Source organism: Podarcis vaucheri, assembly GCF_965113315.1.
Source record: "Podarcis vaucheri genome assembly, chromosome: 5".
Taxonomy (NCBI): Eukaryota; Metazoa; Chordata; class Lepidosauria; order Squamata; family Lacertidae; genus Podarcis; species Podarcis vaucheri.
The window spans coordinates 16369060-16384221 of NC_138763.1; the positions used below are offsets into that span (position 1 = coordinate 16369060).

The 15162-nt window shown below is 43.2% G+C and overlaps 1 protein-coding gene across 7 annotated transcripts in view; it reads left to right on the forward strand.

Annotated features, from left to right (window-relative positions):
* Window positions 1-15162, forward strand: part of TNIK (TRAF2 and NCK interacting kinase) — a 289071-nt gene that overhangs the window by 187922 nt on the left and 85987 nt on the right. For all 7 annotated transcript variants that reach the window (XR_014220092.1, XM_082223878.1, XM_082223882.1 and 4 more), the window contains 4 exons: window positions 218-272; window positions 1588-1666; window positions 9797-9972; window positions 13373-13439. Coding sequence is in view for 6 of the 7 variants with exons in the window: in XM_082223878.1 (XP_082080004.1) it covers window positions 218-272; window positions 1588-1666; window positions 9797-9972; window positions 13373-13439 (377 nt within the window). In the remaining variant the exon portion in view is untranslated. The remainder of the gene's footprint in view (window positions 1-217; window positions 273-1587; window positions 1667-9796; window positions 9973-13372; window positions 13440-15162) is intronic.

Below are 15162 nucleotides of genomic sequence, written 5' to 3' on the forward strand. Positions count from 1 at the left end.
GTGGGAGGAACATAAAAATTGGTGTCTGAAAGGCCTAAATCTTCTAAGCTTAGGAGATCAGGTACTTAATTTAGACAGTGCAGATCAAACTTTGAGCATTAAGTTAGCCAAGAACTTGTTCTGGCCTAGCAGTAGCTCCATCAGACAATTTCCAATTTGCTACAGGTTCAGCTAATGTGCATTTCTTAAAGGGTGTTTTTGTGATTGTTTCTTTCAGAGTGATTTGTGGTCTTTGGGGATAACAGCCATCGAGATGGCAGAAGGAGCTCCTCGTGAGTACAACCCAATTTCACACTTTATCATAACTTGGATTGCTGCTTGTTAAGGTTCATTATGCGCTATCAGCATGTCCAGTCCTGCGTTGATAAGTTGTATATAGGCGATCACCAAGTAGAGTGTTGAAATGAGATAGATATGGGATTCATAGGACTGGATTCTATATTTATCTAAGACAGGGATTGGAATCAGTGCCGCTGGCCACCGTAGTGGGAAGGAGGCTTAGCCTACAACACAAAGGTGTGTCGTAACTTGATTCTAGATTCAGGTAGGTAGCTGTGTTGGTCTGACGCAGTCAAAATAAAAAATAAAAAAATTGTTTGATCCCCGTATGGGACAGTTACATATTCCCTTCAGGGTCCCTTCCAACTCTATGATTCTAAGTATTTTTCAAAGTATTCGCTTTATTTATTTATTTAATATGGCTTTAAATTTGTTTAAAATGCTTTTTTGTTTTTAGATGTTTCTAACCTATTTTAAATGTTTTATTTTACTTAATCACAGAACTGTTTGCCATCCTGAGCTCCTTTGGGAGAAAGGCAGGCGCATATATATATATATATATATATATGCAGGTTTTGGTGTCTTCGGGTGTCTTCCCGTGTAAGAGTCGGGGTGTCTGGGCGACGTTTCGACGAGGTCTCACTCGTCATCTTCAGGCTGGTGCTTTCGGCTTCTTGTTACTGGAACAGAGCAGAGTCTGGTGTTTGAGTTCCTATAAATACTGTGGAGGGGTGTGGTGTATAGCCTCCAACGTTCTGGGCAGAGAGGAAGTTCCTAGATTAGTGTGCCTTTTCTTCTTTTGTTCCTTAATTACTTGAGGGATATCTTGGGTGATTTCATGAGTGATATTCTGAATATCACTGGGTGGGTCATTAAGTGTAGATTAGTTGCTAAAGCTTTCGTGTCTTGACCTCTTGAACTTGTGAAGAGTTTTTCTGAGAAGATGGCTGTGCTGCATTTAGTTGTGCTCTGGCTTGGCTTCGTGTATAGGGGCGAGCTGTGATTTTGTGCCTTGTGCCAGCCAGATCTGTGTAGGGATTGCAGGGGGGTGCAGCATCCGGAGGTGCCACTATAGTTTGGCTAGGAGTCACGCATAGCAGTGTGTTCTCCCTGGGAGAGCAGAGCAGGCGTTCAAGCCCATTGACAAACTCAACAGGTTCAGCTTCCTGTGCCTCATGTGGTTGTAGAGAGAACACCAAAAGGATTTCAATAAGGCACTGAATGTCTTCGGTAGAATGTTCTATGTACTGTATTCCATTATGTTTTGTACTGTACCTGATGCCTTCTATTTTGGGGTTTTTTCCCCAGCCCTTTGTGACATGCATCCCATGAGAGCTTTATTCCTCATTCCTCGGAACCCAGCCCCCAGGTTGAAATCAAAGAAATGGTGAGTGTGCCGCCTACCGCTCTCCACATATGAGCTTGATTTGCATGCTGTAAGGGGCCATTGTATTTTATTTATGTTCCAGGCACTGCAAAAACAAGACAAAATCCACCTCTGCAAGAAATGAGGTGTGATTGATTTGGTCCTTATTAAAAACGGATGGTAAAATGTGTGTGCAGAAATTGGACAACTTCGGTGGGGATGACAGGTTTTTCAAATTGCAATCATTTGCTTGTCAAAGGTATGGGCTGAATTCTATATGTTAGGGGTGGGAAATCTATAGCCCATCAGCACCAGCCAACAGGTCAGGGATTATGGGATTTGCAGTCTACAAATGACTACAAATCCCATCATCCTTGCCCATTGGCCGGTGCTGATGGGTGTTGGAGGGCAGCATCATCTGGAAAGGTCAAAGGTTCCCTGTCCCTGAGCTAGGCCAGTACTTTTTCAGAAGAAAAAAGACTGCGGAAGATGAAATCCTAAGGGTACAGAACAACAAAGACTGTATTAATTCAATAAGTTTTACATCAGATTCCATCTTCAAGGACACTACAGATAACAGCAATGAAGTTTTAGATAGTGTAATGCTATTGAAACAATTTATACAATATAATAAAGGCAAAACTAATAGCATTAGAACATCAGCAGAAAGGGAAAAGGTCATCACATTATCTTCAAAAACATTTGGAATCCTTGTGCATATATTAAAATATACAAATACTCCTCAGAAAGAACTAAACAAAAAACTTTAGTAAGACCAAAGAGACCTCCTTTTCCTCCCCCCCATCCCCCCCCTTGATCCCAGTCTAGATGAGCATCCCACCCCACTCCAACTGCTATTTTAGTAGACAAAAGCAAAGTACTCATGGCCAATCATATGCTCAGTGTCATGTCTATTTTGGCTCTGAGAGAGAGCTCTGGGATGGAAGAACAATGGGAACCGTGTGATTAAGTGTTGGGTGGTGAGCCTCCCCTTCTACATCAATGAAAGCAGAGCATGCTGAGGATCCTGCCATCTGTCAGCCTTCTGGTTTTTAGCAAGGCTTACATTCACAGAGGAAAGCAGTGTTTAAACTCTGTTTGTTCAGAGTCCGAGAGATCAGCAGTTCCCTTCTGGACTCTGTGGTTCCAGAGTCCAAGGAGAAGTGGTCTTAAGTGGGTTTAGACCAGCCTGCCTATAGCATGTGAGGGTGTCTGACTCTAAAGCACTGTAGATGGAGATATCTTGTTAAATATGGAGAAAAATGATATGTTGGCCGCAAAACCCCTTGGGGGCTGAAGATGAAGAAGTTAAGCCAGTGAAATCCACTGATAAGTAGTGGAGGATTTGGAGTCTCACCTGCTGCTGCAAACGGGAGGTGGGAGCAGAGGGAACGCCAAGGAGAAAAACGCTCCGCTCAGTTCTTGTCTTTGCATCTCTGCACCTGCTTTCAAATGGCTTTCATTTGCTTAAAAGCAGCAGATTGTTTTATAACTCGCAGTCAGCCTATAATCAGGGCGAAACAGTGATTTCGTTTCATTAAGTGCTAGCATTTCCTCAGTGTGCTGTGGAACAATTTTTATTCCTTTATTCTCGCCGTAGTTGTTTTCTTGTGAATCAGTTCTTAGTAAGCCCCAGCAAGTGGGTTGCATGCTATTAGGGGTGGCTTTCGTTCAAGGATCTCGTAACGCTTTGCAGGCATTTCCCCCCTTGAATCTGGGCTCTTTCCCATTTTTACTATCAGCTGTCAATACATGATTTAATCAAGCCCTGCACTCCTTGATCTCCAGGGGGAAAGCCTTGTTAGTCTCTTTTGTAGTAAAAACGACAGTGTTTTATGGCATCTTAAAGACCAAGGGTTGTATCCAGTGACGTAATCCTGTTAGTGCAAGGATTTCTGCTTGTGCAATGGAATTTCACCTCCCCCTGCTATTACCACCTGTACCCCAAAACCTGCTCCAGAGGCTTGGGGCATTCCCCATAAAAGATTTGGGGATGGAGTTCACAGGGTGGGACGATGGATGGGAAATGCCATTGCACAAGTGAAAGCCCTGGTGCGAATGAGAAGACTTCATCTGATACAACTCTTAACACATTTATTGTGGCTTAAGTTCTGATCATCAGATGCACCAGCTGTCATCCCGAATTGCAGATACATGGTTGACAGGGTGCGGTGAAATCAGAAGGAAATCAAATGATGGAACTGTGACTAAGGGTCTATTAAGGCAGAGTTGTAGCTACTGGGGTGGGGGGCAGGCAGCTAGCCAGGGTTTCTATCCCGGGTGAAACCTCCAGAAGGGCACTATTGATGCTCCCAGTTTGTATCTGTGTGTACACCAACAGACATGGGGGATGCCAAACTGGGTCATTATCCCACATGAAATAAAGCCTAGTTTCACTCTTTGTAGTACATTGTTGCTCAGGGAGTCTGTAATTGTTTGGGTGGGGAGATGCAGCATGTATCCATGCACAATCCACAGTGCTCCCCAGGGTCCTTGCAGTATGCAGACTCTCCATTCCCTATTCTTCCATGCATGCACATGTCATCAACATCATCGTTCCACCTTTATTCCAAGAAGCCCAAGGTAGCTTTCATCATTTCCTCTTCTTTAAAATCTTAACAGCCACCCTATGATGATGGCTGCATGAACACAGTCCATTTAAAGCATACACACACACACACACACACACACACACACACACAAATAATCCTGGGGCTGTAGTTTATGCCTCACAGAGCTACAATTCCCAGCACCATTAATAAACTACAGTTCCATATATATATGTGTGTATATATATATATATGCCATGAGTGAGCTCTGTGACCCAGTGTTGTTGTTTTTTGCTAACACAATGGGCTAGGATCAGCCTGGTTTTGTAACAGATATATATACCTACTGTCCTATGAAGTATTGAATTTCTTCCCTTTATTTGAGTCTATAACAATAATTTGTCTGTCGCATTATAATTTTGCAGCTGAACGTTTGGCAAATTGGTGTCTGTAGTTAATTTTTTCCTCTGTGCACTCAGGAATATATCTATTATAGATAGGAAAGCATGAGTAAAGCAGAAGCTATTAATCACATGCAATACACAAGAATGTTTAAAATCCAACTTGGTGGCAGCTGGGGTTCACCATCAGCTACTGCACAGCTATATCCATACAATTTTTACATCCCTTAAACATTAACAAGCAGTCAGTTCATAACCAATTGGTATTTACTGAAAAATAAATACCTTATAAAAGTATCTTGTAAAATTGGTGATTAAAACAGACTGAGCTGTGCATGCTTGGGCCCTGCAGATTTTGCACAAAATGTTTGTTTTATGCAAGCAGATTATACAAGCTAAAATTGTGCCTCTTGGACAGCTTTTGCCTGTCATGTTTGTAGTCAAATAGCAATAGATCGTCTCTTGATGTTCTGATGGTATCTACATTTTTGAATAATTTGGAACTGTTTATCATTATGGTTGTTTCCCCCCAGAGTGCAAGCAAATCTTTTCCCTGTTTCTCCCACAGTGCCCTTTGAGTTTAAGACATACCCTCTCTTCTTCTTTCTGATATGCTCTTTAATTGTTCAGATAGTAAGTAGGGCTTCAAAGTCTTAGTCCTCCTGTTTGTCTCCAGCACTGCCATCCCATTTGTGCAGCAGATTTGTACTTGCGGAATAAAAGTTTTGCAAGGGAAGTTTCGTTGCTTCCTAGTTTTGGCAGGAGCGCCATTTTGTTTTGGTGGTAGCGCCATCTTAGTCGGCCTGGGTCCCATTGGTATTGTGCGAACGTTTATTTAATACCCCCCCACCCGGTAAGGAAGGGATCAAGATGCCTATTAAAAGGAATCCCAGTCCTGCTCTCCCTTCTAAGAGGGTGATTAGAGGTCCGTCTCAGTCACTGCGTTCAGGACCGACCCCTCAACTTACGCTGGATCGCTTGACTGCCCTTAGACAATACCCAACCAGCCTTTACTCAAAAGGAGCACACAGAAATCAGTATTGAAACTGAGAGGGAACTCTCAATGCAGCAAAACTACTCAAAGCACTGAACGAAAGCGCCCAGAGAGCGACAATCGCAAATTGTCCAAAGTCACGTTAGCTAAAAAACTGCAAAGCTGCAGCTGCAGCCAAATTACAGGGACACCAGCCACTGCAAGGGGAGCCGAGTGGGCAGAGATCAATGGGCAGCAGCAAGCTCCGCAACCAGGAGCTTTCAGGGGCTGGAGAGCTAGAAAGAAGGGAAGTAGAAAGAAGGGTGGGGGGAGGACAACTCAAAATGGAAACAATAAAGAAAGCATTAATAAAAAGGGGAAGAATAATGGAAGGATATCACCAAGACGATCCGTCAAAGGTAAGTCTCTCGGCTGCACAGAGGACATGCTATTAGCTTGTTCTGAATGCACAAGCCGAAAGAGGAAGATGGGTATAGATAGGTCCCTTGATTTGTTTAAACTGTGCCTCATTGGCCAGATTGAACCCAACATTGAGGGACCTACCAATCGGGGGTTTTGACCAACCAAGCCAACCCACCCACAACACAGGAGGTCAGTTTCCAGGTCTCACCGCAACACGTGCCCTCTTTTAGGGAGGACACAATAAACCCAAACATCCCCCTGTATAAATATTTTGATAAGGGTTAGCAAGGCAGGAATCATCAAATGTTGGCCATGCAGTAGACATATATTTCATCTCCTGGATGTTTTTGTTAGCCTTTAGAATTATATATTTTTAAAAATAGGAACTGAAAAGTGTTATGTTTACAAACCCAAAGGGGTTAGTAGTTTCACTTAGCCTGAAGTTTCCAAACTCCATTAACTTCTGTCTGAATGATTTGCATAGATTAAGAGGCCTACAAGTAAGGCCAAAAAAATGTAGCTCACAGGGTATTGGGGGAGGCATGGCAAGAAAGTTGTAAAGAATCCCTCAGGGTAAAGAATGCCTCTGGCCACAGGGGTACCTAAAGTTTTTAGGATAAAGAGAGCCATCTACTGACTAAAAGGGGATGATCATATAGGTCTGGTAAAACTCCCATTGTGAAATACAGCAATATTGTTTAAACCCAGACATCTAGCACAAAGGAAAGAGTGAGCACTATGTATAATTACAGAAACAAACATTGTGACTTAAACATTGGTCAGATCTTCTCTCTTTCTTTCTTAGGAGGTCCAGATCGTTTGATCAAAGGATTTTCTTGCTCATTTGTGTGTGAATATCTGTTTGCCACCTATAAATCACAGGTTTACCATCTTGGTAATTTAGGGCTGTCTGCATACCATACATTTAAAGTAGATGACTTCGCCCCCAAAATCCTGGGAACTGTTGTTTATCGCTACAGTTCCCTGGACCCTCAACAACCTATAGTTCCCAGAATTCCTTGGAGGAAGTCATGCCCTTTAAATGCGCTTTAAATATATGGTGTGTGCACAGACAAATTAAGGGAGAAATATTGTAGGTTCTCAGTTGTCATAAAGTTTAATGGAGCATTAGGTACTAATGATATAGACATTGTGAGAAAAGTAGCTTGACTACAGAGGAGTTTGGCTGCCCTACGTCCAGGAAGTTGAAAAACACAGTGGTCATTGAGGCGCCTTTAAACCTTTTTAACATTATCTTTAAATACTGCTTAGAGAAATGCAGTAAAAAAAGTGACAGGCAATCCTTACGTTTAGTGCAGGGTTACTTCCTGTTGAGGAAACAGTGTTAGGGATTAAGGTCAGCCTCCTACTTCCAAAATGTAGCGGTAGATGAAAAGTTGGGAGGTGATCACCACCCAAAATTTATAGACTTTTGCAATTCAGTTTAAGCATAGGCCTTGGAGAAAGGCCAGAACCTGCTCATAAATCCTGCCTGACTTCCATAGATTGAAGCAGGATTTAACACATAACACATTACAGTGGAAAACATTACAGTTGCCCTGGTCAGTTCATTTAAAGCCCTAACCATGTATTGAGTGAACATCCTTGAGTACCATTGAATTGCGTCTCTCTCCACCCATGCATGCCACACCAACATCTCCCTTGTAATATAGTGCTGAAGAAAGAGGCTGTTGGAATATTTTTGTATTGTTTGGGGGGGACAGGAAATGCTATAATATACTACTTATTTTTTAAATGCCTGAGATATGACATCATTACATTAGTACCCCGTCCTTTCACCCAGTTGTACCCATATATGGCAGCCAATGCAGGTGACTGACTAGAGAATTTAAGCTTTCATTTGTTTCTCAAATACATGAGCATCTCCATTTCTCTACATGAATATGTAGAGCTTACCATATTTTTCCATGTATAAGACGTCATGTATAAGATGACCCCTATTTTTTTTAACCTGAAATTAAGTTGTTTAGCTTTTGGGAGGGTGGGAGAGGTCACTTCTGCCAATCGCTCACCTGCCTGCCCACCACTGCCGATAGCTTGCCACAGCCACTGCCGATCGCACACCTTGCCGCAGCCACCAATTGTCTGCCCACTCGCCGCCACCAACAGCCCACTTGCCGCAGCCGCCAATCGCCTGCCATAGCCAATCGCCAGCAGGCCTTGCTGCAACCACCAATCACCCGCCCAATCGCCGCTGTCAATCTCCTGCTTGCTGCTGCTATTAACTGCACTCAATATCCCTCTGCATTCAATATCCGTGTATAAGATGACACCCAATTTTTTGCATCATTGTATACATGGAAAAATATGGTAATTTGTCAACTGCCTTCAGGTAATGTGAGGAGTAAGCTCTGCTCTTTGGTGTGTACATTCACACATGCAGGTAGATGCTCATTAGTGCAGGCATCCAACACACATGTGTACCAACCTGTTGATTAAAATCTGTCTGTTCTTTTCCACCTGAGGAGTGTGCCAGCAAAACTGGTCTTTTCAGTGAGGAGTGGGCACCTCCTCATTGCTTGTTTAATCTGTTCCTGAATTCAGAAGTACTTTCTTTCTTATCCTAATGAGCGTATTTAGATAAGCAGGAACTGTAAACCTGACAGCTTTAGAAGATAACACTTATTGTTTCATCCTGCAGTACAGTTTCGGTCATATCTGCCAGTTTGAAGCATTAATTTAAGCTAATATTCTTGTTTACCAAAACTGCATGCTGCATCGTAGTCCATCAGAATCTTCCTTTATTGTGAATCCCCAGTAGTCATTTATGTTTTATAACAGGGTAAAATTGATTCTCGGAATGTTTGATAAAAGAATAAGATGCTGAGCAATGAATTCTAAGAATTTCGTAAGATTTGGTTGGGTAGAATTTGCATGATTTCAGGGGAAAGAATGAGAACAACAGCCTAAAAGTATTCTAAGAAATAACATTTCCAAAAAGTAACTGATTTTACTGAGAGAGAGATCTGAAATTTTATTTGTGGAAGACAAGTATATTCATTATTGTTATTAGCAGTATTAGTATTATTTATAATAATTCAGTTTATATCCCCTTTCCCTCTCCAAGGAACCCAGGGCAATAAACACAAACTTAAAGCAATGTCATCAGAAAAAATCTATAAACAGTTTAAAACAATCATATTCTTTTGCACAATTATTTCAGGAACAGTATCTTCCTACCATCAAATACCTGGGTTAATTGGAAAGTTTTAAAATACCTCTTGAAAGCCAATAATGAAGGAGACAGATGAACCCCACCAGGGAGGGCATTACCACAAGTGAGGACCCACCACTGAGAAGGCCCAATCATAGGTCAATGGCAACCAGGTAGTGCAGCAGCTGGGAGCTGCTGACAAGGCCTCACCTGCCAATTGCAGGGCTTGAGATGGTTGATATGGTTTCTGGTCACAATAGTTCCATGCAACCCCCAATCCAGAGGCAGTATGCCTGTGTGAATACTAGCTTCTGTGGGAAACGATAAAACTTGAAAGTGTAGATGGCAAGAGATTTGCCCTGAATCTTTAGTATGCAGTTATGTGCAATTAGATTATCTAAATTCACCGTGATTTCTATTCTTAATGATTCCAATGTGTCCTCTGAACCATTTATGTGCCCTGAAGTAAAACATCTAAAGGGGACCCTTGATAAGACTGTTAAATCCAGGGTCTAAGCTTACGTAGCTATACCACTGTCTGCGGTCATCACAAACCTTGCCTTTATCTTGTTACCTATACCTTTATCTGCATGTTTTCTTCCCTCCCCCCAAATTATCCAATTTGGGTAGGTCAAAAAAGTTCCAGTCCTTCATTGAAAGCTGCCTGGTAAAGAATCATGGCCAGAGGCCAACCACCGAACAGTTGATGAAGCATCCATTCATTCGAGACCAGCCTAATGAAAGGCAGGTTCGCATCCAGCTCAAGGACCATATTGACAGGACTAAGAAAAAACGTGGAGAGAAAGGTAAGCAGAGAAGGTTATTCCAGAACCTAAGCTTTTGGAAATGAGAAGATCATTGTGTTGGTCCATAAAAGTGGTTGCCTATTTCTGTTGATAACAGATTTTTCACATTTCCCATATGGAAGACGAAGAAACATGAGAAAATGAGGTGTATCCCAGCACTCTGGGCACTCCGACCATGTTCAGTTTGTTTTCTTCAGGGTCATCCTTAACAGATGTTACCGCTGAAATTTGGTATTTCAGATGAAAATGAGCCCTTCCATGGAATTAACAAAAATAAAGAGTTCGGAGATACATTAATGGAAGAGAGAATGGAGGGATTCCCAAATGTAATAGAAGATAAGAGAAGATGCATACTCCCCTAGGACCAATGAGAGATGAAAAAGGCACCTACACATTTCCTCAGCAGCAAATAAATACTCTGTGGTCATTGAGGAACAGTGGGACGCGGGTGGCGCTGTGGGTAAAAGCCTCAGCGCCTAGGGCTTGCCGATCGAAAGGTCGGCGGTTCGAATCCCCGCGGCGGGGTGCGCTCCCGCTACCCGGTCCCAGCGCCTGCCAACCTAGCAGTTCGAAAGCACCCCCGGGTGCAAGTAGATAAATAGGGACCGCTTACCAGCGGGAAGGTAAACGGCGTTCCGTGTGCTGCGCTGGCTCGCCAGATGCAGCTTTGTCACGCTGGCCACGTGACCCGGAAGTGTCTCCGGACAGCGCTGGCCCCCGGCCTATAGATGTGAGATGGGCGCACAAACCCCAGAGTCTGTCAAGACTGGCCCGTTCGGGCAGGGGTACCTTTACCTTTACCTTTACCTAGGGAGATACAGCTTGGGCTGCCACCTGTCCAGGTTTAAGCGGACACAACTGCATTGATTTTTTTGGGGTTTCAACCAGGCCAGGGTATTTTCTACTTCATGTTTAAGGCAGTAGGGATTTAAACACAACAGTATATTTAAACAGCAATGGAGACACATGCTAAAATGTAGGCTATCTTTTTAAGTTCATGTGGACAAGCCATGAAATTATCTGGTAATTTGTTATGTTATATTGCATTGCAAAAGCACTCTGAATATTTCAGAGAAGCAAACAGAAACAGAACGAGCTGCCAGATTTGTTACGCCGTACTGTTTAATGCAATAATATTTATTAATGGCTTGGGCTTTCTCAAAGAATAGATTTGATACTGATTGAATGCTGATTGAATGGGCTCATAAAATGAGGAGCTATTTGCAGAAGAAACTTGCTCAATTAATGCATTTCCAACCTACTAACTTCAAAATGTGAATTTATTGATTTTCTATGATGCCAGTAAGAAGTTCTATAAAATATTTTGAATTAACACATCACTGGCCTGGTTCACATGTCATATTAAACCACAGCTTAAAACAAACTATGGATTAATGTGAACAAGAAGCATGCTCCTTCCCTGGTCCTGCTGCACTGCAGACAGAGCAAGCAACAATCTGGCTTGTCATGTGGTCTGAACGAGCCAAACACTGATTTGCTTTGTCTGTGGCACAGCAGAAGCAGGGAGGATTGGCCTAGCAATATATGAGCGTTGTGCTCTGACATGCTGTTCTTTCACATTAAACCATGGCTTGTTTTAAACTGTGAACTGGGGCAATATTTCTTTGGCTTTGCCATTTCATCATTATTAATTTTTTAGGTGCAAGCATATTAGGGCTGAAGTTATGGGGGAAAGGATAGGGGTCCTTAAAGAAATTCACAAGCCTCAACCCCTGACTTACTCCAGCTTTTGTCAAATCATAGCATCCCCTCCTCCTGTAGTATTCTAAAAACAAAAGCTGCTGGGGGGCAGTGAAGAAAAGCAGGCTGCCCCCAGCCCCTGTATACCTGTTGTAGGTCATTTTATCAACTCAATTAAAAGCAGATTCTAGTATAGTGTTAGGATGTGTTTTGTCTTGAAAATGGAGGTTATACCCTAGAATGACAAGTAATTTAATAAATGCAGCTCATTCCCCCATTGATTTTGTTTGCCATTATATTCTGCATTTGGCTTCCTTTCCAGTGTCATAGGAAATGCAGGATAACATCTTAACAGACCTTTTATGTAGACTGGCTAGAAGGAAATGTCAGTGTTAAAGAGTGGTACCTCCGGTTGCGGACAGAATCCATTCCAGAGCTCTGGTCGGATCCCAAGGTTTCCGCAACCGGAGGGACTACTTCTGCGCAAGATGTAGTGGTTCAGAGCGGTGGACTTGTAATCTGGTGAACCAGGTTCGCTTCCCTGCTCCTCCACATGCAGCTGGTGAGTGACCTTGGGCTAGTCATACTTCTCTGAAGTCTCTCAGCCTCACTCACCTTACAGAGTGTTTGTTGTGGGGGAGGAAGGGAAAGGAGATCGTTAGCCGCTTTGAGACTCCTTAAAGGGAGTGTAAGGTGGGATATCAAGTCCAAACTCTTCCTCCTCCTCCTCCTCCTCCTCCTCCCCTCCTTCTTCTTCTTCTTCTTCTTCTTCTTCTTCTTCTTCTGTGTATGTGCGTGCGGCGAAACACTTCTGGGTTTGCCACTTTCGCAACTCGAAATTAACGTTGCCCAATGGTAACGTAAGCCAAGGTGCTACTGTATTATGGTCATAAGAAACTGCTTTATACTGTGTTAATCCGGCAAGCCCCATATTACTGACTCCTTCAGTTAGCTACAAGTATTCAGCATATTGCACGAATCCCTTTACCAGCCCCACTACCAGACATCTTTCCTTAACAGGATTGCTGTGAAGATATCAGTAAGATAATATATGTGATGTGTAATAAATAATAATAAATGTAAAGTATTATTATTTATTGGTGATTGAACCCAGAACCCTTTGCATCCATAACGAAGTTTCAAGTCACATTACATCTTATTTCAGTCCTGTTCCTTATAGGCTATTAAGATGTCATAGGTATAGTCAGTATACATATAGTTGGGGTTTTCCCATGATTCCTAGTTATAGCAGGATGGATTTTGTGTGTATTTCAGGCCCAAATGATGGGGTTTCCCATTAACTTTATGCAGCTGGTCATTTCAATACATAGTCAGGGGTCAGCATGAAAAACGTAAGAAGGATCTCAGCCCTTAACTTGCCTCAAGAGTTTGAATTCAGTATATTCCTTTGGTCTGCATACTCAACTGAACAGGTTGAGTATGATCATGGAAGGTGGAATGTTTTGAATGCAATCTTCTTAGCAAGGTTTTTTTTTATCTTTGGTAAAATACAAACTTGTGGGTAGGTTGTGAGGTGTGAAGCCAATTTTTTAAACCATATTGATTCCCCGCCCCTCAGTGCCACAAGTTAAAATGAAAAAGTTTTCTGTTCTCACACCAGAGCCCAGGGGCCTTCATCTAGCAGGAAAAAAAATGAATGATTTCTGTAAAGGATGCTGACATTCAATTATGTTCCTAGATGAGACTGAATACGAATATAGTGGAAGTGAAGAGGAAGAGGAAGAAAACGACTCTGGAGAACCCAGGTAATGAATAAATTGTTCTTTTCTGACTCTGTGTGCTTAAGACCAGTGGAGTTTAATAGAAAGTTGTGTAGGGCTAGAGTGGGAAGAGACAGAGAAGATACATTGCCCTCAAAAATTGTGGCAGAGTGGGCAGCTCTCCCTAAAATTAGATTACTGCTTGAAAGCGATTCCTTCCTCTTGACTCTCATTCCTCCTATTCCTGACTCAGGTCTGCTATACCAACAAACATCTGGGCATGCTAAGAACCTAGAGGTGCTTCAAGATTGCTGCCAGTTTGAGGGTGGGATTCAGTCGCATACAAGCACGTTCAGGTTGTGCGGTTAAAGTGGATTTGGCACTCTTGCACAGCAAACCTGCTCCCTCCCCCTGAAAAAAATGGACTTTTGTTGTAAGAAAAATGATTGGGAAAAGTACTAGATAGCAATTGCTCTACATGGTGGCATGCATAACCACCGCGCAAACAAATCAGAACGAATGCTCCATAAACATCCAGTGCGATGTAACCTCCCTGAAAATAATCTACAGAGGATACTGGAGCACATCTGTCTGGTCCCATTTAGAAGTTAAGCAGTAAAGCAATTTCTGGACTGTACCACTTAAGCCTACGTGTGGAGGCTTGTGAATTCCAGTGTTGCTCCCTGGAAAAGTTTCATACAAACTTCATGCCATGAAAGACTGGTCTGAATCCTTTACTGTCTGATACGCTAGCTTTCTACTTGTGAGAAAGATTTTTGCATGGAAGCACTCAACTATGCGAATTACTGTCTAAAGCGGTACATTCCAGGAAAAGTGTTATCGCTTGATTCCACCACTTACAGAACCTGGGCTTAGGACTGCGCATAGGGTAGGGAGCCTTGACCATCTGAACTGCAGTTGTGGCTATACAGATATAAATAAGAGGATGTCAGTCTCTGTAAAGTGTGTGACACAGCTGTGGAAGTACAGGGTTCTCAGAATATTCTCCAAATTAACTGACAGTGTTTTAGGAGTTTGTGTTTAAAAGTGAGCTACTGAACACCTCACAGGAGCCAGTTACTACTGCCCTGGCAGACTTAAATTTGCCCCTGTTTCTCACACTCCTGCTTCCGCTACATGATACTGTGCTTGGTAGGGCTGGGCGATACCAGCTTTCCAACAGCCTGATGTATCACCAGCCAAACATCGCGGCTTGGTGATATACCGCAATGTTGAAAAAACAAGCTGCAATGGCCTCTGCCCACGAGGCAGCACCTGGGGGAACTGCCCCAGCTCTCACCTCAGGAACTGAGGCAGTTTCACCCAGATGTTCGCAGGCTGGGACAACACAGCTTGCTTGTGCAGCTCAGCTGGGGAGGGGGAAGGTTCCCCCTCCCTAGCTGAGACAGCCCCAGTGTTCCTCCTGCTCACAGGTGACTAGGCAGAGCATCGGGGCTCCTTCGCACTCCCCTCAGCTGAGCAGTTTCACTGAGGCCCCCCCCCATGGCTCATGGGAGGCAGTGCGGCTCCTTTAACTACTCAGCTTAGGTAAGGGCAGTTGCACACTCCTCATCTGAGCAGTTTAAAGATGCAGAGGGAGGAACAAACTGTACCGGGAGCTTGTTCCTCCCTCTGCATCATATGAGGGGAGAGTGCGATGGCGGTTTCACTCACTGGTATATCACTGGTGAAACTGCCACTGCTCCTGAGTCCCTCTGCTAGCAGCGCTGCTGGAGGAAGGAACTCTTTACTCCCTCCAGCGGATGCT